We start from the raw sequence: 23881 nt of genomic DNA, 5'->3' as shown, positions 1-23881 counted from the left end.
TTTTTAGGTTTACATGTCTTCTAATAAAGTGGATATTTCTTGCCTAACCTAATTTTGCTTTAAGGTCATCCTCTGATTTCCAGATTCTTTCTCTGTCCCACAATCTCCTACCATTTTCAATATTGCCAGAGTCCTGGAGAAGCAAAGCACATGTGTGAAGCATTCTTTAAGTGAGCTGAGACTAACTTGTTCTCTAGGACAGAACCTTCATTTTTGTGTCTGGAGACTAACTGCTTTTCTCCCACATCCTGAGTGTACCATTTTCCAGCCAGCCAGAAGCAGTGAACTAGGTTACCATCTGAGAACTTGTACTATTCATACTGCTATACTGTTATGCTGTTCCACCTGGGCAGATTTGCCCTAATTTGAAGGCTAATTTGAACATCATACTTGGCACAGGTTTGAGTTTCTAGTTTGGATTAAGCTGTATTTGATATAAACCCATCCCTCATGACCATGTAAAGGCAATGGAACATCAGCTGAGGTGATGTGAAGATGCATTTGTCTAAAATCTGCTAGTACTTGGCGTTTCTGGCTGAAACCGACACAGAGAAAAAAGGAGCAGCCTGCTGCTTAGAACTGGGTTCTGCATGTGACAGCTTACCTTGTACATGCAGTTCTTCAGCCTGCTGTTAACACTATCCTGTCTGTATTATGGGGGTCAGAGCATGGCCATTCCTCACTGCAAAGAGGCTGCACTGCTTAATTTACCTGAGCGTGTATTGATAATCATGTGGCGGTTAATTAAATTTGTCACCTTCCGATACAGTGATGAATGGAAGAATACTTTCAGATGTTCAAATAGGATCGATTTTTCTAAGAGACAGCAGGTAAGCCACATTAAGAACAAGATTTAAAAAAGCCCAGGTGTGTCTTCTGTGAAAAAAACCCTAGGGTTTTCCAAGGGAGCTATTGCATGTGGTTCAAGTGTCTCTTGAGGAATATATACAAATAAATATACTACTTAGGACCTTCAGTCATATTTGTTATGTGGAAATACGAATTGGTAGAGCACTGAAACAGGTGCTCAGAGAAGATGGGGAATTTCCACCCTTGGAGATGTTTAGGAGTTGCCTGGACAAGGTCTCGAGCAGCCTGATCTGGTTTTGGAGGCTGCATACCATGAGCAGGGGCTTGGACTAGAAAACTCCAGAGGTGCTTTCCAGTGTAAATCTCTCTCTGAATCTCTGAATCTATTTGATCTGGGTGGAACAGGAGCAACATCTCCTGTGTCACTTTGAAAGGAGGCATGGAACTGTCAAATAGAAATGTCTCCTAAGCATGTGATGGTGCTTTATCTCTCTCACGTCTTGTCATTCTCTGACTGAAGTGTCTGATTTTGCTATGCAAAGCATTGCTTGCTCTCCTCCTGCCACTTGAACATCTTGGAGAAGCAGGTGTGCTGGGGAGGAAGCCAAAGGTCACCTCCTTGCAGGTGGGAAGTGCCACACTCAGGGGCTGTGCACCAGGTGGTAACCTCACTTCAGGGGAAGTTTGCTGGAGGACGTGTGAGGAGGAGAGGCTTGTTCTCTGCTTCTCAAATGCTTACCTTCCCCTCTGTACTCTGAAAGAGTGAGGTGGGGGAGCTGTTCTTTGGGGAATCTGATAAACAAACATGGGGGCACAGTCAGGATTCTTCGGGCTTCCTTGAGATCTTGTTGTTGACGAGATGGTACAAGTACCAAGTTTGCTGCAGATCTGTGTAAGAAATGGCATTGGTAAGTTAGCTGTCCATTGCAAACCGACTGCAGTTCAAGATTAGCATTTGACCACAAAGGTAGATCAAGTCGTTAGGAAATTCAGGGGAACTGGAGATATGTGTGCATTTAGCATGTTGATTTGGGTAAATAGGGGGAGGAGGTGTGCAGTACCCTGTGATATTTCTGAGCTGATGCTGCTGCTTTTCCTCCACAGGCACCATCAGTCACTATGTGCCCTATTAAGCATTCCTTGGCAGCAGGAGGAACAGATGCAGGACATTCCTGCAGCCTGTTTGATAGTGTAATACTTCTCAAAACCTTCAGAGATGTGCTACAGTGCTACTGAAATCTATGAGACGTCAGCCCTGAGGGTGACAGCCTCGTGAACTATTTTGACCTTTTATACCTCCAGGAAGCCTGCTCAATCTCTTCAGACCACAGCCACCTCTTTTGCAGGATGTTAGAAATAAATTAATATTCTGTGATCATGTACTCCCAAAAAGACAGTGAAAAGATTTTGGAGAGATATGGAAGAGGGAAACGGGAAAAAGAAGGAAAAAAAAGATAAGCTGCATCTGTCCGAGGGTTTCTGTGTCTGTGTCCCAGCTTGAGTACGTTTGGGTCTGCACCTCGGACTGTTAGTAGATCTGCCTTTCCATCTTCAGTGCTGTTTGTGAAGGAGCATTTGCCTCACCTTTTCTTTCTGATCTGTCTTGCTTTCTGTTCCTCTAGCTTTATGGCCAGTACACAGACCAGATAACTGACTTCGCAGAGAAGGAAGCAGCAAAGCTACTGAATAAGAAGCTGGCCCAGAAGAACAATGGAAGACCCCTGAAACGTGACAGTCAAGTACAGATCAAAGAAGAGCACTATTCCAAATGTCAAGGTGGGGACAGTTCATCTTTCACTATCCTATGACCAGATATTGGGTAGGCCAGCCAGAGAGAGATAATTTAATCAAGGCAAAAAAACAGGAAAATTGTGACTGGGGAGAAGCAGGGAAGGAAGGAAAAGGAGGCACGGTGGATTGAAAGACTTTTTCATGAGAGCTTTCATCCTAGGAAGAGCCAAGACCTGTCTGGAAAATTAACCAGTCCCAAGTTAATTTTTTTCCACAAACAGATCTCTGCAATGAGAGGAAAAGGGCTTTCTTGTGTTGGATTTTTGCTGCTGGTGCACATGATGTTAAATTCTGCCTTGTGTCCCCCTCTGCTTTTTTTTTTTTTTTCCTTGAAACACATAGTATTTTGCAGCACTGTGAAAGAGAGGGATAGGTACCACTCTTTCACACAAAGCCCATGATGCTTCCAAATAAATCCTTATTGTAGTCTGTTCTTTGCATAGGAGTGGAGAGACAGGCACCGGCTTCATGCTTCATCTATGTTCCCTCAGGTTTTTCTGGCTCACTCTTCCCTCCACAGACTGTGCTAGACGCATCCACAAATATGTTACCAAGAAGCTTGGAGAGGACTGGATTTTCTTGGTTCTTTTGGGTCTGGTCATGGCGTTGGTGAGCTGGGGAATGGATTATGCCAGTGCGAAGAGCCTACAGGGTAGGTCCTGTTCAGGTGTTGTGAAAGCACACTGTAAATGATACAAATGTTTTACAAAGCCCAGTGACTAATGTTCCTCCTCCTTTAACATCAGTGTCCCATCCTCACCCCACACTGCCTGGGAAGTTTGAAGTACTTGCAACATAGCAGAGAAAAGGTTAACTAGGAAGAGATTCTTCAAAGGGATGACAGGGAAAAATTTGGAAGTGGTCAGAAACAAAGGATATGTGTATGATAAGTCAAAGACAAACGGTTATTTTTACTCCCTTTCCCTCCTGCTCCCTTGAATATGTAGGGACACAGGGGTGTGGTACTGTGGTCCTTCCTCTTAGGCTGATTCCCATCCTCCCCAGGAATATTGAGCACAGGGGGAAGGGGGGAGACACTGTTTTTGATTTTTACTTCATTATTGTTCATTCCAATTTTTATGTATGCAGTGCCCTGCAGTTTTCTGCTACCTGACCACATAGTGCTCTCTCCTTTGGCTCTTTTCACAAAGGTCTCCTGATCACTGCCTTATATCCTTTCCCTGCATTTTTCCTGTGGACCCTCTCCCTTTATGCCAGCTATAACAATTACAAGACCTTTCTGTGCGCCTGCCCCCGTTTCGTGCACACACGACATTGCTCATATTCTGTTAACTGCACTGTTCCTTCGTCCTTCTCCTCGGTGTCCCAGTCCGGACTTGCAGACACCCCCAACCCTTTCCTCTTGGCGCTCTTGGCTGCTGACGTCCACCTGCAGACATTGCAGCTCCTCAAGGGCCCCCACGCTTCAGCCCAGGGCTCCTCCATGTAGAGCTTCCCCACCTACCAGCCGTCTGGCTCAGCCTGCTAGTCTTGGAGAGCCCCTGTCTTTTATACTCCCCGCAGCTGAGTCCTCTGGGGTGTTTTTTTCTCTCCCTCCACCAAGCCTGAGGCTCCTGCTGTGGGGGAGCCAGCTCGAGGGGGGCAGACGAGTGGCACAGGAGCTGCAGTTCAGTTTGGACTCTGGGCAGCTTGTGCACGGTACCTGGCTGAGCGATGGTACCACTGCGCTTGCAGCGGCTGACACAGCTGCTTTCATGCTGCTGCTCTAAAAGGCAAATCATAATCAGAGCTTTTAAGCTAGTTTTTGTGAAGGAATGATTTTTCACATGACTGAGGTGGAGGAGAGGGTGCTAGCTGTTGGTGGACCACTTTATTGTCATCCTTCAGGACCCACATAAGGCCCTCAGGCTGCCAAATGAACAGACCCTGTACAGTGGGTCATTCTCACAGCTGCACGTAACACGCCTCTTCTTACACCACATCTGGGCACAGGAATTAGTAGCGTCTAAGAACAGAGAGCCGCTTCTGTCCCTTCCTGCAGAACATCTGCTTTATTTGGGAACTTGTACTCAAAATGTAACAAGGCTTGTCTCAGAGGCCTCCAGGACAGCATTTCTCAGGGAGATTTAGCAAGGGCAGGTTTAGCAAGTGTGTGATTCTTTGATATCTGCCAACCTGTTTGGAGCAGCTGTGGTTACTGACCGCTTCTTTCTTTGTCTGCCTACAGCCTACAAGTGGATGTACCAAGCGCTGCACCCGAATGTTCCTATGCAGTATCTGGCGTGGGTCACATACCCACTTGTTCTTATTCTGTTTGCGGCCATTTTCTGCCACCTCGTCTCTCCGCAGGCTGTTGGTGAGGGCAGAAGGCATGGCAAGACCTGTTTCTGTCTGTCTCATTTTTCTTACTCCATTTGCCTGCTGGTTTTGTTCATCCCCTCCTCTGCTGTTGTTTTCAGGGTCTGGGATCCCAGAGCTCAAGACTATCATGAGGGGAGTGGTCCTCAAGGAATATCTCACTCTCAAAGCTTTTGTGGCCAAAGTTGTGGGCCTCACGGCTGGGCTTGGAAGTGGCATGCCTGTGGGGAAGGAGGTAAGTATTGCTGTTTTCATGTTCAGTAGTGGCCAGGGTCTGGGAGGTGGGAGAGTTGTCGGTGAAAGAGTCATAAATGTTTTCTTCTTTTTGCTGCCATTCCTCTTCTCAAAGCTCTGCTCTTGCTAGCAACACTTATCTTCAATTGGCCATTTTCCTTCCACTTTGCCAGTCTTGACATAAAAAAACGTCAAAGAACTCAAGTCAAGTAGACTTTGAGATAAGGAATAAAAAAAAAATAAAAAAAGAGAGTTGGAGGACTGGCTGAGGTGGCCAAAGAGAAATTGCAAGATCTGCCATGGTTAAGTGGTTGTCTTAGACCAGAGGGTAACTAACCCTCTCTGATTTCCTCCTCCGCTCGCAGGGCCCTTTTGTGCACATTGCCAGTATCTGCGCTGCTGTACTCAGCAAGTTCATGTCAATCTTCTGTGGTGTGTATGAGGTAAGGCACATGTCTCTGCATACAGTTCTGCCATAGGCTCAACTCCTAAGACATGTAGGATAGTATTGGTAGGCCACAAAACACGGAGGAAACATGGATTGACGTTCACTGTACTGCTTTAGAGCAGCAGAATACAAGCTAAAGAAGATGTAGTGGGAGACCAGATAGACAGTCACATAACTCTGCAGGACCACCAATGTGGCCTAGCAGTTACACAGAAGCTGGTTAGGAATATACATCTGACAAGTTTTCAGCCTCATGATGCTGATACCTTTGCACTGTGATCAGTGTATAAAAAAGTACCTGCAGACAAAGATTAATTTGTCTTTAAGACAAATTTGTACAGCATTGCTAATTATAGGCACTGACAACTGTCTCTAGGCTTTTGCTGTTGCAGAACAGCCTCTGCAGGCTGATCACTGTATTGACTGGTTGTATAAAAAAATATATTAGCTGCATATGTAGCTAAATGTAGGAACTGCTTTACATGCAGGCTCTTAGCAGAAACTGGCTGTGTAATGCAACGATGGGAGGTGCTGTTCTACTTGAGTAGATCCTGTCTGTGCATAAGAACCAGATGTCGCTGCTGAAGACCAGCTGCCAGTACTAAAGACTGCACTGAAGCATGTAGAGCCTGCTATTTGTAATAGCAAGGGCTGAATCTGCTGCTGGCTGTTGCTTTGTTTCATTGTTCTGGACCCTAACCCCTGGCTTTGCTCCCTCTAACCCCAGCATGCCCTTCTCTGGCTGCACTCTCTGTTCCAGAATGTGCATAGGCAGTTCGACCTCCTGGTGGTGGCTTGCGCAGTTGGAGTTGGATGTTGCTTCGGGGCTCCTCTTGGAGGCAAGTGTCTTCCTGTGTGTGACATTTAATGCACAACTCATTTAGCCTCTTGTGAGATTTCCTGCACTCAGGAAAGGTTCTCCACAGATACCTCTGCACTCTGGCAATATGAGTTCTTTCTTTTCGCCTCTAACTGGTGGCAGTGGAAGGAAAGGAAGGTTATAGGAAAAGTGACACCTACTGATGTGCTGTTTTCCAATGATGCAGTGTGTTCAGTCCCTGCCTGCCATGGACATTGTTGAACCTGGCAAGCACCAAGGGTTGTGCAGAAAATCAATAAGGATCAAGTAGAGAGCAGAAGTTGAAAACAAAAATTCATGTAAGGAGTAGCAACAGCAAAGGTCAGGAGATGATGGCAAGTGTGACACGACGTGATAATGTGAATAGGAAACTACTATCAACAGTGGGCTGGAGAACAGAAATAGCAGTGTTTAAAGGTTTGGACCTCTCATACAAGAGAGATGTGAAGGGACGGTAAGATGGCCAGGAGGCTGGAGCAATGGTATGTGAGGAGAAGCTGAGGAAGCTGGGTTTGCTTAGCCTAAGGGAGAAAAGGCTAAAGGAGGATGCTCTAACTGATGTCATCTACCACCTGAAGGGGGACTTCAGTGAAGAGTGAAACAGGGCTTTCAGAGCGGCACAGTGCAAGAGGCAATGGGCACAACTTGCCCCAAGGGAAATTCTGACAGTGTATAAGGAAAACACGTTCCCCACCCCAAGGGTGGTTCAGCACTGGCACAGATGCCTCAGGGGGTCCAGGGAATCCCTACCTTTGGAGACGTTCAGGATTCACCTGGACAAGAACGTGATCTAGCCTTGGAATTAGCACAATTCTGAGCAGGGGGTTGGAGAAGACACCTCCAGTGCTCCCTTCCCACATTTCTGTGGTTCCACTGCGAGGAGAAACGAGGAAATTTCTCTCAGTTCCTTCATGTTTTTCCTAGTCTTCTGATTCACAGAATTTCCTTAAACAGCACACATGCCAGAGCCACATGGCAACTTCTTCCTAAAACGGTGGAAATACATCCATAAATAGTCTTTAAATGTTCTCCATTCTTCATTGTGCCTTCATTTCACTTTCCCCCCAGGCACTGCCCTGAACCTCTCTCCATGGTTATTGTGCCCAGAAGTTTAAGGAGTTTTTGAAATGAGATGTTTTTTCAAAGTTGGCTTTATTTCTTCCATGCAGTACTTTCCTGTTAGATTTCAAATGGATGCGTTAGCTGACAAATGTGACCGTGGTCTTGCACCAGCAATAACAATGATCTTTACTCTGGTTTGATATTAAAAAGAAAGGAAGGAACATAGTTTGTCAGCTACAAATTAGATGTTCTTCAGTTAATAACTTGAGAAAAGATGTGCCAGGAAGAAAATCAGGTTCAGCAAGAGAGAGGCTGAGAGCTCTGTGTGTGTGGGCAGGGTAGCAAGTTTGAGACAGCCTGAGCTGAACCTGAGGCTTCAGGGCAAAACCTGTAAGTCTGCCAGAAACGCTGAGAGGAAGCAGGTTCAGACCCCAGGACTAGAGCACCGTAAGGTGGAGCCTTTGGTAGTATGCAGGAGAGTGGTACCTCTCAATGGTAAAAAACCCATGAAAAAAACCTAAACCAGCCCAACACACCTTCCATAACACACTCCGCGGTTCTTGTTTCTTTCTCCATACCTGGAACTGATAGTCTCAGAGACTGCAGGACACATTGTAGGTAGCCCACTAGGAGAGGCTAGAGAAGAAAGGTCTGAGAGGGGAGAGGTCTGATTGCTGTCCTCTGCCGCTCAGGAGAGATTAGAGAGACAAAGTAGCCAAACTTTACTCAGAGAACAGTGAAAGAGCAAGAGACAAGGGCAGAAGCAACAAGGGAAATTCTGTCTATGCATAAAATTAATTTCTCCCCTTGCCCCTAAAGTGGCTCAGGGTGGCACAGGTGTCAAGAGGGGCTGGGTAATCTCCAGTCTTGGGCATGCTCAAGGCTCGACCTTGCACCCTCATCTGAGCACCCTGATCTCACCTTTGTCAGCCCACCTCTGGGTGGTGAGTTAGAGAACCAGCGTTCAGGGGTGCCTTCCAGGCCAAAACCTGCTGTCAGTCTGTGGTAACTGTGCTGTGGGAACAAATGAAAGTTCTCACAGCTTTTATAGCCTTAGTTGGGTTCCTCTGAGAGATACACACCAAGTTGCTGAGTGGGATTTCCATTACCTGGGAGTCATTTAGTCCTGAGCTGACCTTAGTCCAGGATGTAGCTTGCAGCTTCACACCATATTGCCCATGGTGCAGAACTTCGTGGTGGTGTTGCTGGGGAACGCCACCCTGTGTATTGATGAGGAGCCCTCAAAATGCATTTGAAAAGCCAGTTTAGCCCTTGGCAAGCAAAAGGTGCCCAGTCTACTTTTTCTGGGCGCACTCTGGTACTCTTTGTTTGCCTGTTTATTTTGGTCTGTCTGGCTACTCCTGTGCTGCTGCCCAGCACCAGCACTGACACAGTGCTGGGTCCTGGGAGATGCCATGTGCCACGGGCTGTTCTCAGGGGTTGCTATAGGTGTCTCTCTTGTACCCTTCTTCAACACTGTCCCATCAGGATTTGTGCCTTTGAACAACTCAACCTCTTACCGTACTGCAGGCCATGTCGTGTGTATCCTTGGTTTCCAGCTGTTAACCACCATGCTGGTGGGCTATAATGCAACACTCCCCGCTCTTCCAGACACTTTGAACTGAAACCCATCCCCATTCTGGACACATCTTAGGACTGTATGGGCACTAATAGGACCTAGAAGTTACCTGGGACAAAACATGGGTAAGGACACCTTGTTCTGAGTCAGGGACTGGTCATGGCCCTTTTCTGTTGGGCTGTGCAGGGATAGCCCTGGGACACCTCCTGGCTGAGGCTCTGTCAGTCACCTTCTGGCCTTAGAATTCATCCTGGTCACTCAGATTCCCACCGTAACACAGGACCACCCTTTCTAGGAACTCTCATGGGATATCTAACAGGCTACTGTGGGAACACGCAATAGTGGAAAGTACCAAATGCACAGGCTTCTAACGCTGATGCATTTTACACCACCTAGGATATAGACAAAATAAAATTAAATAAAACCTCTCAACCCACCTTTCAGCATTCTCAGACACTTCAGGGCCAAATCTTGCAGAAAGAGTGGCAGAGCATTTTCTCCCTTTCAGCAGCTCTGTGTCTTCCAGAACTGTCTCAGGAGAGACTCTCTACCTTTTATACCTCCCATTTCCCTTTATTGTTTTGGCCAGGACAGCACAGTGCTTTACGGGCAGGTCTGTCACCCACTGACCTCCCCGGGGTGACAGGACCTTCAGCACCCGCCCTCACTTGGCTCTGGGCACGCCTGTGCCCACGGCTCACAGGGGAGTTCTGAGGCACTCCTGGCACGTGTGCATCCTGACATTCCCCACCAAAGTAAAACAGATGGAGCAAAACATACTTATGTGCCCTCCACCCTCTGGAGGATTTTCCACAAGACTTTTCTTCTACAGGGACAGAAATGTGCATGTTTCAGTGAAAGATGAGATGACGCCCTCTCCACATGTGTCAAAGAGGTGATGCCAGGTGTATGCCTGTCTTGTGCCAGGTCTTGTCTTTTGAATATTTTGAGGCCATCCAGAAGGGAGAAGCAAGATAAATATAGCTATAACTCAGACGGGTGACAGAGCTGGGTGACATCATGTGGCCATACCTGCCAATTCCGTTACTCACTCTCTGCTTTCTTTCCTCTTTCTTCTCTTTGTCTGTATCCCTTTGTCTCTTTCACCAGTAGCAGCCATATTATTACACGGATGTCCTGACTGTGGGTTGCGCTGTGGGGGTCGGCTGCTGCTTTGGGACACCACTTGGAGGCAAGTGGCTGTTCTGTTTGCTTTTTCTCAGGTACCAAAATTCTCTCCTGCCTTGTCCTTTTCTCCTCTCCCCCTTCCTGCACTGCACTTTTGATCTGCCATCTACTCTGAACAAGGCAGCTTACCTTGAGTGTTACCAGCCTCCCCAGCATCTCTGACAGCCCCTTTCCCACATGTTGTCAGCCTTTGGAGGCAAGAGGGGAAGGCTCTCTAGAGCAGTGGTCTCCAGGGTGTGGCGTGCATACCCCAGGGGGTGTGCAAGATGGTCCACTGCAATGTGGAAAGGAAATGCTGGAACTTCTTTTTTTTTTTTAATCTTAAAAAAAAAAAAAAAAAAAAAGACGTACACTAAGCTTTACTAATATTTAGTGTACATATTGGCAGTGGTGCCCTCACTCTGTCCGTGTGTCAGACGGCCACTTGTCACATCCAGTGCACGAGGTGTCCTGGCTGCAGAGCTGTTCACAACACTGAGGGCTGACAGTGGTGCCCTCACCCACTTGGTGGCTTTCAGCATATTGCAATTGCATTGCAACCAGTCTGTGCCCACTTAAGTGGGTTTATGGATTGTATTATCTACTGTTAACTAAACTAGCCCTTACAAAATGGACAAGTGGCTTAAAAAGGTTCCTGCAAAGAGACCGTGGCTTGAAGATAATACTAATAGTGTGAGTACAGAAGAATGACAGGAAAATGACAGAGCTGACACTTCTACTCCTAATACAGGCTGTTGATCAGCCATGTTATGCGGTACGAACAATGACCAGCTAATCAGATCTGACAAGAAGTTGGCCAAAAAAAATCAAAATTATCAAAGGCTATTTTAAATATGGATTTACATCTGAGGTCATTAACGATGAACCTCACCCTAAGTGTATATTGTGCTTTGAGAAGTTAGCTAATGATGGTATGAAGCCATCAGAATTAGCAAGATACTTAAAAGCTAAGCATCCAGAACGTGGAGACAAACCCCTACAATTTTTTCAGCGACTTTTCAAGCTATTCTATTGAAAATACTCGGTCCATTACTTTAAAAAGTTTCACTGAACTTAATGATAAATGTTTAGAAGCCTCCTTTGAGGTTTCTTGCCTCATAGCAAAAGACAAAAAGCCACATACCACTGGGGAAAGGCTCATTCTTCTTGCCATGGTAAAAATGGCTGCAGTAATACACCAAAAGCGATACAGCGGCAAACCAAAATGCATTCCTTTGTCAGTAAATGCTGTTGGAAGATGCATAGAAAACATTACTAAAGGTTTGAAGAAACAAACACGAATACAAATTACAAAGTGTGAGAGGCTTGCTATGCTGCTGAGTGAAAGTACAGGTGCTTCTAACCTGGATCGGCTGATGGTATTTACTAGATTCTGTTTTGATAGTGAAATACATGAAGAACTACATTCTGTGAGCCACTAAAGGAAAGATCTACCAGAGAAGCTACATTCTCAGCGGTAAATTACTTCTTTCATTAAATGTTTTATGGAAAAGCTGTGCAAGCGTGATGGCCGGTGGAGCAGCTGCTTTGAGTGGCACAAGCAAAGGGTTGCACGGTGAGGCTGCAGGCACAGCCCCGCACCTGGAGTCATTCGCTGCACTGCCCATAGGCGAGCTATTGCAGCACAGAAATGGGAGCCAGATGGGCACCAAGTGCTACAGGACATCGTTGATGTGGTTGGTTTCGTAAAAACAAAGACCTTGAAACAGTAGAAGCTTTACAATAAATACTTCCTAATGAGATGGGGAGTGACCATAAAAACCCTTTGTCCAGTGCAGACCTGTGCTGGTTATCTCATGGCAGTGGGCTTTTGAAAGAGCTGTTGAATTGAAAGACCAGTTATGCATTTTTCTTTTACAAAAAGACAAGTGTTCTGAATTTGCTGATCTTTTCTGTGATGACGAGCATCTGTCAGTAGCATGCTACCTAGCAGTTGTTTTCAGAAAAATAAACATACTTGATGAAGCCCTTCAAGGTGAAAGCGCTGCTGTAGCAGTGGGTGAGAAAGTAACAGCTTCTCAAAAGAAACTTACTGAGATTTTCTGGATTTGTTGCCAAATACAATGTGAGTGTGTTACCTACAAAACCTCATATGTGTACACTTTAAATACTTGGAAACAGACATTTATAACCTGTTTAAAATTCAGATTAAGAGTTTCAGTGTTAAAGATATAAAAATTCAACACCACCTGATTAGTTTGCAGGAACAACTGATTGACATCAGGGAAGATGGAAATTTACTATCCAGATTTTAACAAAAATCTTTGCATAAGTTCTGGTTGAGATTGAAAAAACAGTATCATGATTTACTCAGTATGGCCAGCGATGCATTTCTTGCGTTTGGATCTATGTGTCTTTGTGAGATACCTTTTTCAGCTATGACAGCCATTAAGACCAAGTATCAAAATAAACTGAACATAGAACTGGACCTTTGAATCACTGTGTCACAAATTGTTAAAACAAGATTTTGAAAAATAATAATATTTTTAGTGAGAACAACAATTTTTTGTTCCATTAATAAATGAAACAAGTTACTTTTTAAAAATTGTTTATTTCATCTTTATCTCATTCTTTTTTTATTTCCATTTTTCATGTATGTTTTATATTGTACATAATATATTAGTACAGTAGTGCTTCATACAGTTTTGAAATAAATACACATATGTTGGGGGGTACATGCTCAAAAAACTTTTATGGGTAGGGGTGCACAGTCAAGAAGTGTGAGACCACTGCTCTAGAATACTGTTTATAAGCAAGCCTCTGTCATGCTTCTAACATCACACTTCTGATTTTAACTTTGCTCCCTTTCCAACTCTTTCTAGGGGTCCTTTTCAGCATTGAGGTCACTTCCACTTACTTTGCTGTGCGCAATTATTGGAGAGGTTTCTTTGCTGCTACCTTTAGTGCCTTCATTTTCCGGGTCCTTGCGGTCTGGAACAAGGATGCAGGTAAGCTAAGAGCCATTTCTGGGTTTTGTACAAAGGTTGCTCTGTGGATTTTTTTTCATCTTCTTCAAAACCCCAACCCTGTGGGGTGTTTGAAACCTCTGCCATGGCATGTGACTTCCAGCAGTACAGAAGGAAAGAGAAAGGGAAGTATCTGATGTCATCAGTTGTACAACCCAACCTACTCCTAGGTGTGCTGGGGATATGACTGGGAAACAACTGAATATGAGTCCTTGGCAAGTAAGAGGGCCCCTGAGGTGGGATTTTTGCCCCTACCCAGCATAATGTTGAGGCTGCGAACACAGCAGTATCCATCACAGTGGATGTGGTACATGCTGCAGAGTAGGCTGCTGCAGTCTGCTGGAAATGCCATGGTCTGCTTTGGTAATTTCTTGACTAGAAGCCAAATGGTCTAGAAAATTAAGGTGATGAAATGATTAGGAGGCTACAGGATTGGGAAGGTCTGACTGAAGGTCCTGAAAAAATAAGTCTTGACTGAAAAGTGTGAATGCAACACTTGTGCAGACAGAAATAGCACAAGACAGGCTTGTCCAGGAGAGTGTTTCAGATGCTGCAGGAACGGAGTTCAGCTGATGCAGCAGGCTGCCATTGCTTTGTAAGCTTCTTGCTTATGCCTTTATCTTTGATTCTTACACCTACATCTATTTTATTGATCTGAGCTCCATGTGGGCAGTTCCCTTACTTAAAACTGCTATAACGTAAGCCCCTCCTGACTTCACAAAGCTAGATGGTTTTTGTGCTACAACATTATTTGGCTTGAATGTTCTCTGGAATATAGAAAGTGACTATATCTTTGTTTATGAAACATTGCCTCATATTGAGGGGTATTCAACCGTCAGATCTGTCACAAAAACCACATCTTTCTGTTCCTTCCAGAGAAAAACATAAGAAATTCAAAGACAGATGACAGAGATAATCTCCTATCCTTCATTCTATCTGCTCTAGCTCCCTTGCTGATCTCCCAGATCATTACAAATTAGCTTAATCCTGAAATGTCTTAATTACTGTCCCTTCTTCAAAACCATCCAGACAGCTTTAATACCCATATTAATGGCTCCTTACAGTCAGCTTCATTAACTGTCTGGGTTGAAAGGTTCCATGATCCAATTGTCTATGAAAAATAATTCCTTTTCATAGTTCTGAATTTTCTTTGTCTATATCGCCAGTCTTCTTGTCCTTGTATTAAGGAACCAGAAACTTTTGTCTAGCAAAGTCATTCATTATTTCACGATCTTTTATCATGCCTGCTCTAACTTATCTTTCATCTCTTTTCTTGCTCATTTCCTTCTGAAAGGTACAAGCCTGGCCTTTTCAGCCTTTGTTCGTGCAAGGGTTTTTCTTAGGCCCCCTCTCTGATGTCTTCACGATCTCTAAGGTCTTGCCTCCTCCCAGAGCTGTGCATTCGGTAGGTGAGCAGGTGTCCCTGCTGTCACCAGCTGGTGGGAAAGCCTTTGTGTCAGGTAGGGCAGCATGCTTGGAAGAAGCTGCTTGCCTTAATGCGCACTGTGTGCATCTACCTGTAATGTCCATGTGGAACAAGTAACCTATTGCAAATTCATACATAATGTGTGGACTGACTTTTCTGCTTAGGCAGGTATTTGCCAACTTCTTCCAGAATATTTTTGAGATGAAACGATCAGAGTTCCTGCAAGTGTGGCTATTGTATGTATCTACTAGAAGGCATTACAACACTGCAATGCAACACTGTGCATTATGATACCATTTTTATGCAACTTTTGCACATTTCTAGAAGCTACAGTTAGGAAAAAGGTGAAAAGACCATTTTCTTTGAGCTGTCCACACTGATCCAACTCTCCCTCACTGTATTACTTTACATTCTTCAACACAGAACATTGCCTTTCTTATGCAGTCCTGTGTGATTCAAACCAGGGTAAACTGATTCAGGATCACATGCAGATTTTGCCATCTTCCACAGAAAATTCTGAATCACAGAAAGATTTAATTTGGAAGAGAGCCCTGGACCTCTCTACTCCAAACTCCTGCTTACAGCAGGGACAGACTTCCACTGCCTCTCTGTGCACCTGTTCCAGTGCTCAACCACCTTCCCAAAAAGCAGCATTTGTCATTATATGTAGACAAAATTCCCTCACTAGAAGTTGAGCCCATTGCCTCTTTCACTGTGTCTTTACAACTTCCCCGTGAGGAGGGGAACTGCTGTTTGAACGCCCTTGGGCATTCTCATTTCCAATGGAGTTGACCTCGGCCCTGCAGCCTCTCCTGGTGCACATGCACTGGACCATGTTGTGGCTCACTACTGGGCCCTCTCCAGTTTTGTCACATTTCATTTGTACTGGGTTTTCTAGATGCGGCTTCATCAGTGCCCTGTAGAAGGAAGCACCCACCTCTCTCACCCAGCTGGCTGCACTTTTGCTGACGTGGCCCAGAACATGGTTAGCTGTCATTGCCACAGGGGCACGTACTGAGCATTGTATCCAACAGGGCCCACTGGCATGAGAGCAGAGCTTCTCCTGTTCGCTGGGCCCCCAGGCTGTAGGCACACCTGCCATGCCAGGTACGGGACTAAATATTTGTCTTTTTGTTGCATTTATGATGTTCCTACTGGTCAGCTCCTCTGGTTTGCGGAGGCCACTCTGAGTGAAGCCCTCTAGGTGACAAACCACTGCCTTTCCTCCCTCCCCAGTTCAGTATGGTCACTGACAAGTGAGTTCCATCCTGTCATCTGGGACCTTGATGGAGATGTTAAACCAAATACTATGACTCGTATGGTTACATGGCTGACAGGATAAACTCACTTTTTTTCTCTCTCTGGCTTAGCTTCTGATCCATGGTAGTATTTTCCCATTTGCTGTTTGACCACTGGAGCTCTACATGAGGCTCCACAGCCTCACGTGGGACTGCTTAACAATCTAAATAAATACGATTCCCTTTAATATGGTTTTACTGTTTTGTTAAAAAAAAAAAATCCACATCACAAATTTTTTATTCATTTGAATTCTCTTTCTGGATTTTTTCCTCACTTTTGAGGTTAAAAATAGGTATTTCCAGTGTTGTGCTTGCTTTTAAAATCTATATGTATTTTACCAATTTGCCAGGTGCTAATGCTCTCTTTGCATTTCACCATGTTGCGCTATAACCTTCTTAAACACATCTGCTACCTGTCAGTCCTCCTCCAGCCCCTGGAAGCCCTGATGCTCATGAGAGGTGGTGAGTTATTTTTATTAATAGCTCATCCACCTCATTCCTAGTCTGCCTCAGATCTTAATGCCTTTTAAGTCGACAGCTTGTTTAACGCCTCTTTTATTGTCATTGTTTAGCTCCAAGCTGCACCGTTGGAGCCAGGAAGCGGCAGGTAGGGAAGCAATCACATCAGAGTAGACGGATGCAAATAAGTTGTGTAGCATCTCACCAAAATTCTTTTCTTTCTTAGACCCATAAAATCTCTGCTGGCTTCTAGATGCTGATGGCCTTATTGGCTGGCTTTACACCATTACCTGTACTTCCCCAGTAACACCTGGCCCCCTCGGGTGGCTGCCACAGCTCAGGCCCCTGCTCACTAATTATGCAAGACTGGGGTTCTGCAGTCTGCAGGATTTCTGTTTACTGTGTCCTGAGCCTTCATCGTATTTGCCATAGTGTTACACGGTGCCTTCCCACTCTGTCTGATCTCTTCTACATATGGCTTAGTATTATTTTAAAGTTCAAAGCTTTTTTTGGTAGACTTTCCCATGAAGTAGACTTTCTTATTTCTTTTTGCTTCTTTTATCTTTCACCTTGTAAGAGCTGGACGTCTACTCTAAACTAGTAGAGTTTGTAGCCGATGGAGAGCAAAGGGCTTAACCATTCAGTTTCAGGCTGGCTTTGTCACTCAGGAGAGAGGATGAAGATAGGCAGGATGACTCTGTAGAAATCTCTGTCTTGCGGGAGTAGAGAGGGAACCCTAGAAAGACTCAGACTAAGTGCTGTGTGTTTCCCTTTGCTCTTTGGTCATCTTTGCCACCCTGGGGCAAAACTCTTTGCAAGTGAGCCCCACTATGCTCTTTAATGCCCTGTCATTTAGTGGCTTGGACTGTCTCTTTCCTAAAACTAAACTGAGATGATCTTTCCTCGGGCTGATCTAACAAAAAAGGACATCCTGCTTTTCACCGTCTTTTGTCCTGATGGTTCTCCCACCCCTCCCTTGTACTACCTCTGTCTGCTGGGCCCCTCTAGTCAGCTCACTTCCCTGGCAGAGGACTGATCCTGGAGAGAGCAGACACATTTTCTGGTAGGTTTTAATGGGGTGGAAGAAGGCAGTAAAGGCTTTGGCATGTGCTGGAGTGGGCCTGACCCCGATGGGAGGGGAGAGCAGTGCAGCCAGGAGGGAAGGAATGGGGCAAAGCAGTAGGGAGTTAGGTCTTCCTGTTTTGGCTAGTACCATGCCCCACAGGCATCAGGGTACATCATTGCTCTAAACATAGTCCTGCTGCCTGACCAATTAACAATTAATTCATGCCTCTGTAATTATCATCTAATGCTAGATTTTCACTGCTGCTTTCCTTTCCTCATTGTGCAAATGATTCATTCATCTAGGGCAAATTGGGATTTATATCCATCCTCATTCAGCTGTTTCCACTCTGCATTAGATAGCTCATTGGCACTTCACCTGTTGGCATACAGGTATTTACTGTTCCCACACAATTAGGTACCTCCAGGTAAAAGCAGGGCAGGTTTCAGTGTCTGAGTCATTTCAGCTGTGCAGTGCTACCAGGAGAGGCGAGCAGGAGAAGATGGGGCTGAGCTGATCTTTTCTGTCTCTTGATTTCTAAAACTTTCCTTCTTCTGGTACCAGACAAAAAATTTGCAGGTACAAATTCAGGGAGGATGTGAGTTTTGTTTCTAGAAAGAAATCACAGCTGTGTGTGACAGCTTCTCCAGATATATAAGCACTGCCTGCTTAGACAGTTGTCAATGACTGTAGTGGGAAGGTTTTATTTTCTAAAGAATGGATGTTAAAAGAAAAGAAACCCCTTTAAAAATCTGGAATTGTAGCTAAAAAAATACATACATCCTCTGGAAACAAACCTATACCACCTAGATTGCTGGTGTCACAAGTGCTCAGTAATAGGCACTACTAAAATCAGAGCATCTGCCAATCTGAAATATTGCATATAATGTCATTAAACCACCCAGGAGCTTGTATAAACTAGTTCCCTTGACCCTAGCCTTTATGGCATTTAACTTCTCACCTCATTATTCTCTTCCTCCTCCACCTCTTTCTTCTCTGGCAGTTACCATCACTGCCCTGTTCAGAACGAACTTCCGCATGGATTTCCCCTTTGATCTGCAGGAGCTGCCGGCGTTCGCTGTAATAGGGTAAGTCCCTGGGATCCTGGCTCCTGGCCCTTGTGGTTATCATGTGAGCTCTGTAAGGGAGTCTTCTGCAAAACTGTTACATACATCTCTTTTAGACGTTCTGGTTGTCACAAATAAGAGTGTTGGAGGAAAATGCCAGATCAGTGCTACTGTAGGCTGAACACCTCAGCTTTTGTCCCCTGTATAGCCCCAGACCAGGACTGCAAGCGCGGTCGGTAAATAGATGCTAGACAATGAAAGTTTAATATTAGTAAGACTGTACCTGACAGTTCAAAGAAGTTTCTAAGAACAGAAGACCCTGACCTCTAGGAGGCTGAGATGGTGGAGATTGTCCTTTGTGATTACTCAGAACTGGGACGTGCAGAACCTGAAGTGATCATCCTTGAAAGAAATAAAATAGCGAAGTGGTCAAGATATAGAACAACTTGTGAAACCGACTGTCAAGATAATGACTAATAAAAGACTTGTTTGAAACCAATAGATTAGGTAATGCTTTGTAGAGACTATAAATGTAGAGCTGAAAATCTTGTAAGCTTGTCACTCTCTGCGGAGGTGACCCAACGCTGCAGGACCGATTAAAACATGCAAACCTAGAGTATCCCATAAGATTTCGAGTCTCTTCTTCTACAAAGGGCTCTGCTTGTTGGGATTCCTCCTTTAGAAATGATGCCCGGGTAGCCCAATGGGTAAGGAAGGAAATGCAGGTATTATCAAGCCATTTGTTATTTCCTTTTCATATATCTTTTTCAGAAATTAAGTTCTGGGGAGGAAAAAAAAAAAGTCTGCCTTGGTCTAGGTTCTGGATATAGATTTACTGAATGGCCCTTTAACCATTTTGGTGGCATCCCCTAATGAACTGACCCAACAAGTGTGGCCTTTTCACCTGACAAAAGTGGGGCAAAATTAACCAGGAAATTTCCGTTTTACAAGGTCAGAATGGTTATCCTTTTCAAGAGAGGCTGTCACACTCAACATGGTGGCAAGGGTAACTGAACCATAACTGGATTCAGTGAGAACAACGATTTATTGAGTGTTGGTTTTATTTGTGGAGATAGCTGAGCTGATTTCATTTGTGGAGAAAGTTTTGGGAAATGAAAGAATGAACTTAAGGAAAATGAGAATACAGTTGGGAAATACTAGAGAAAAACTGGATTTGGAATTGCTGTGAGGAGAATGTTTGGGTTTGAGCTTGAGAGAGGCTCCAGGGCACTCCCTGCGGAGCAGTGCTGAAGGGAGTACACTGCAGGAACAAATACCTGTGCTGGCTTCGTGAGCATATGCTGTTGCTAGACCAGGATCCAAGACCAGAAATACATTTCCAGCTCCTTTTAGTAGGCTGCCCTCATATTCATTTCCTTGAATATGAACTCAAGTGGGATTTTTTTAAGACATCATATGTGTTGAAAATCTATGAATATACAGGAGCTTTTGCTAGTAATATGTATCCAGTTTGGTCGTCTTAAATAGACTTGCATGCTGCACTTGGGGCAATCGAATTGCTTAGATTGGCAATGAAAAAGGTAATCCTTATGATTTACAGCTGATGGAATGCACAACTTCTTGTCATCATGTTTTGAACAGAGTTGGCAGAGCTGTATTTTTCAGTACTACACACGGGCTAGGAAAGGAGTATATGGCAGCTGTGAAACGCTTTCAAATGCCTGGGTATCCAACGTGGTACTTAAAAAAAAAAAAAAAAAAAAAAAAAAAAAAAAGTCTTGGATAAAGTCCTGATGCCAGCTTGGAATCCTCCAATTTCTCTAAACATTAAGTCTCAAAGTTGAACACTCTTTCTATCCAACATATTCCTTTGCTTTCAGATAAGACAAAAAACCTGAGCCAGCCCAAGCTCTATCGACAGGTAGATCCTGTTCTGGGTCAGCAGATGTTGGTAATTTGCAAAATACATACAGGAGGAGCACTTTATTGACAAACTGATAGCCAGGAATGGAGGGATCTGGTTTTTAATATAAAGTATTACTAAAGAAATTCAGTTCAGTGTGCATCCCTTAGGCTTATATTGCTGAAGGGACTGGTCTAACAGTAGCGCTAAACAGTGCCAGCTTCCAATATTTAAAAGAAACTCACTGGACATGTTTGTGAACAGCTTTGTATTTAGTTTAAACTTGTTTTTATGCAATTTTTAAATGATCAAGCAGGATGTTTTCAACATACAACTTTTTAAGTAAGCTAAATTAATCTTTGAATGTGATTTGGCTGAAGTCTGCATAACTTATAATAAAGGAAAATTCCATTAATTTTAAAAACTAATAGAATGAAAATGTTATCTGTTTATCTTCAGAATTCTGTGGGTTAATTGTTTGCCACATAAAATAATACTTCCCAAAATAATACTTCCCTTTACCAATTCTAAATGCACTCTTTGTTTTACTTTTTTTTATTTACTTCACCTTTTTTTACTTCACCCTATTTATCCAGGTCTCATTAAGCTACAGAGCATAAGGGTCAAGGCCAGTCCTTAGACAACTATACCTTTTTTTTTTTTTTTTACTTTATTAAGATCAGGAACGTAGATCTAAGTAATTAGGATCATAGAGATGACATACCTTGCTTTAGGCACAAGAGTTGCTATTACTTTTAATATTTGATGTAGATGTATAATTTTGTTCTGACAGTGCTGGTCTTCGCCCAGCTGCTCCTCGCCAGCCCCGCCAAGGTCTGAGCGTCCCTTTTTATAGATTATTTTATAGATCTTTATAGATGAGATTTCCCCCTCTAAGCAAGAGCAAATGTCAGTGGTAGAGTGGCAGTGTGCATGGCAGAGAGGCCCAAATTAATCCCTCCCCTTTGGTCAGAGTTAGCATCGCCGGGCGAGCAGGGGGCAAACCGCTGGGGGAGGCAGAAAGGTCCCTGAACAGCTGGAGGAGCAGAACACTTAAACTCATTTTCCTGGTTGATGGTTTGTGTGTTATCTGTTGTTTGGTATGATTTTATTTCTTTCTCTCCTCTTCAGGATATGTTCTGGATTCCTTGGAGCGTTTTTTGTTTATCTCAATCGCCAGGTGGTCCTGTGCATCCGGCGCCATGCAGCACTCAACCAGTTTCTCACCAAATAGTGGGTGCCTTTGAAGATACTTTCTTTAGGGACCAGGTTTTTGTACCCTACTGGTATTGCATAGTAACAAATGCTTTCTGGATTATACTAGATAATAGTGGAAATAGTAGAATGTAAGGTAGTGAAAATACAAGAAACTGAAGTTATGTGAGAGTAAGAGATCTGCAGACATCAAGAGAATTTGCTCTGCACTGGATTTTCTTCTTGATAAGCCCAAAGTTTCAAATAGCTTCTTGATTTAGAAGGGAGACTATGTAACGTTCGTGAAGAGGACAAGGGAAACGATTGATTGGACAGAAAATGTTTTTAATCAAAAAATCAATGATCACGCTTCGTAAGATCATGCTGCTTCTGTGGGGTTTTTTTTAGAATCTGTAAAAAATTCAATGCCCTTTATATTTTAAGAAAATTAAATACAACTGAAATCTAACTTTAAAATCTAATTCTTTTTAAATCAAAATGTAGGCAAAAACATAAAGAATGTGCTGCAGTATTGCACTTACTGCATGCTTACGGACCAAAAGCTGAAACTGATAGTAGCAAAAGGGTGTGAATGGCAGCATGGAAAAGAAATGCAAACCCAAATAAAAACCTTAGCAATAAAGTTTTTACTGAGCACTTGAAGATAGTTTTTTCCTGTCTGTAATACAAGTTATAACCTGAAGAAGAAAAGGTGAGTAACTGTAAACATCTCCAGTCTCTTCACAGATGCTCTGTGGATTTTGTAGGGTTTCTGAGTGGTGCAGAGGGCCTGCATTTCTTGGCAAGTTGCAGATCTGAGCAGAAGAAAACCACTTCTTTTTAACAAAGAAGTTCAAACTAAGTTAATTTATTATGTGGAAGAAAAATTGTCTGTCTTCATTACATAGTGTTAGCCACAAGCACCAGAGAGCCATCAGACAAAGTTAATGGAGATGTGGAGCAAAGCCTGAAAAGCGGGAATTTACTTCAAACTTTTGACTGATTTCTCAGAATTTTGTTGGTCCTTAGACTGAAAGAAATTAAAGGTTATATTTTGACTTCCTGAATACCACAGCACCTCAGGCAGAACCTCCTGTAGGAAACCCACAGATTTCTCAGGGGAGACCTGATGGGATTAGTCCAGCACATGGAGGCAGCTGAGACTGGTGGTGTCTTAGTGCCCCTGAAGTGTCACAGTGTACCCAGAAACCTGTCCCAGCGCTGGACACAGCAGGAGGAAAGCACAGGTGGCTTCAGCCTCCTGCGCTTTGCTGGTCCAGCATGCCTAGACCCACTGCCCACCTAGGACATCTTCCCCAAAATTGTGACAGTCAGCAATTCAGTGGAAAGAAAAGCAGTTTTTCTCATAAGAATTAACGCAATGGGGGATGCCTGCAGAAATGTATGAAAAACCCCACCCTACGTTTCAATATACTAAGACAGGATACATTGCATGGGAGTGAAGAAGCAAGACTGGCGTGGTAAGGACAAATGGAGGAGGTGCTGGCTTGTGACAATAGGTCAATGCATCACTGTAAATATGCATCCTACCCCCATGTATTCGAGTCTGTGCACTTTGTGCATCCCCCTCCATCCCTCCCATCACATAATTCTCATGGGGAAAATGGTTTTGCTGACAGTTGAGCTCTCTGTGAGTGGAGCAGGGTGTTGAATTGCCAGTAGCAGAACTCCAAAGCAGTGGATACAGATGTGGCAGAGAGCTTTCACGGAAATGGCATCCATAGTCCTGAAGTAACAGTGCTACAAGAATGTGAGGTTATATTTTAATAAACTTTCCTTTCTTTCCAGCCGCCTCATATACCCTGGTGTTATCACCTTCCTTATAGCAACTGTGACCTTTCCTCCTGGATTTGGGCAGTTCATGGCAGGAGAGGTGAGAGTGGGATATTTGCAATTCTGTGCAGTTCTGCGGAACAGCCTCACCTTGTCCTGTGCCCCCATAACCTTAGGTCATGGAGGGGGGGAAGATAGACACAGGAAGAGTTTGGGCTGAGCTGGGGACTATATTCTGAGACTCATGATCTCTGCTATCACCTTGATATAAAACTTGAAAAAGGTCCACTCACCTGAGCAAGTAGTAAGGAAGGTGTTACCCAGTGTGTAAAAATAGTTATCCTTTCACCAGTTCTGGTAAAGTCCTGTCTGTCTTCCTGAAGATTAAAAATGTGAGTTAAGTCTCATAATCATGAATTGCCCAAGTGAAAATGTCCTCCACTTCCTTGGAACAGAGGTG

General features: G+C 44.0%; 1 protein-coding gene across 1 annotated transcript in view; it reads left to right on the top strand.

Moving 5' to 3' along the window:
- CLCN1 (chloride voltage-gated channel 1) overlaps positions 1-23881 on the top strand; it is a 69388-nt gene that overhangs the window by 32066 nt on the left and 13441 nt on the right. The window contains exons 5-14 of the mRNA XM_037387806.1: positions 2433-2586; positions 3122-3253; positions 4790-4918; positions 5022-5155; positions 5520-5597; positions 6363-6441; positions 13113-13238; positions 18506-18590; positions 21565-21666; positions 23437-23521. Coding sequence (XP_037243703.1) covers positions 2433-2586; positions 3122-3253; positions 4790-4918; positions 5022-5155; positions 5520-5597; positions 6363-6441; positions 13113-13238; positions 18506-18590; positions 21565-21666; positions 23437-23521 — 1104 coding nt within the window. The remainder of the gene's footprint in view (positions 1-2432; positions 2587-3121; positions 3254-4789; positions 4919-5021; positions 5156-5519; positions 5598-6362; positions 6442-13112; positions 13239-18505; positions 18591-21564; positions 21667-23436; positions 23522-23881) is intronic.

This window comes from Falco rusticolus, chromosome 5 (assembly GCF_015220075.1).
Source record: "Falco rusticolus isolate bFalRus1 chromosome 5, bFalRus1.pri, whole genome shotgun sequence".
NCBI classification, from domain to species: domain Eukaryota; kingdom Metazoa; phylum Chordata; class Aves; order Falconiformes; family Falconidae; genus Falco; species Falco rusticolus.
This window is presented reverse-complemented; position numbering and strand designations above follow the sequence as displayed.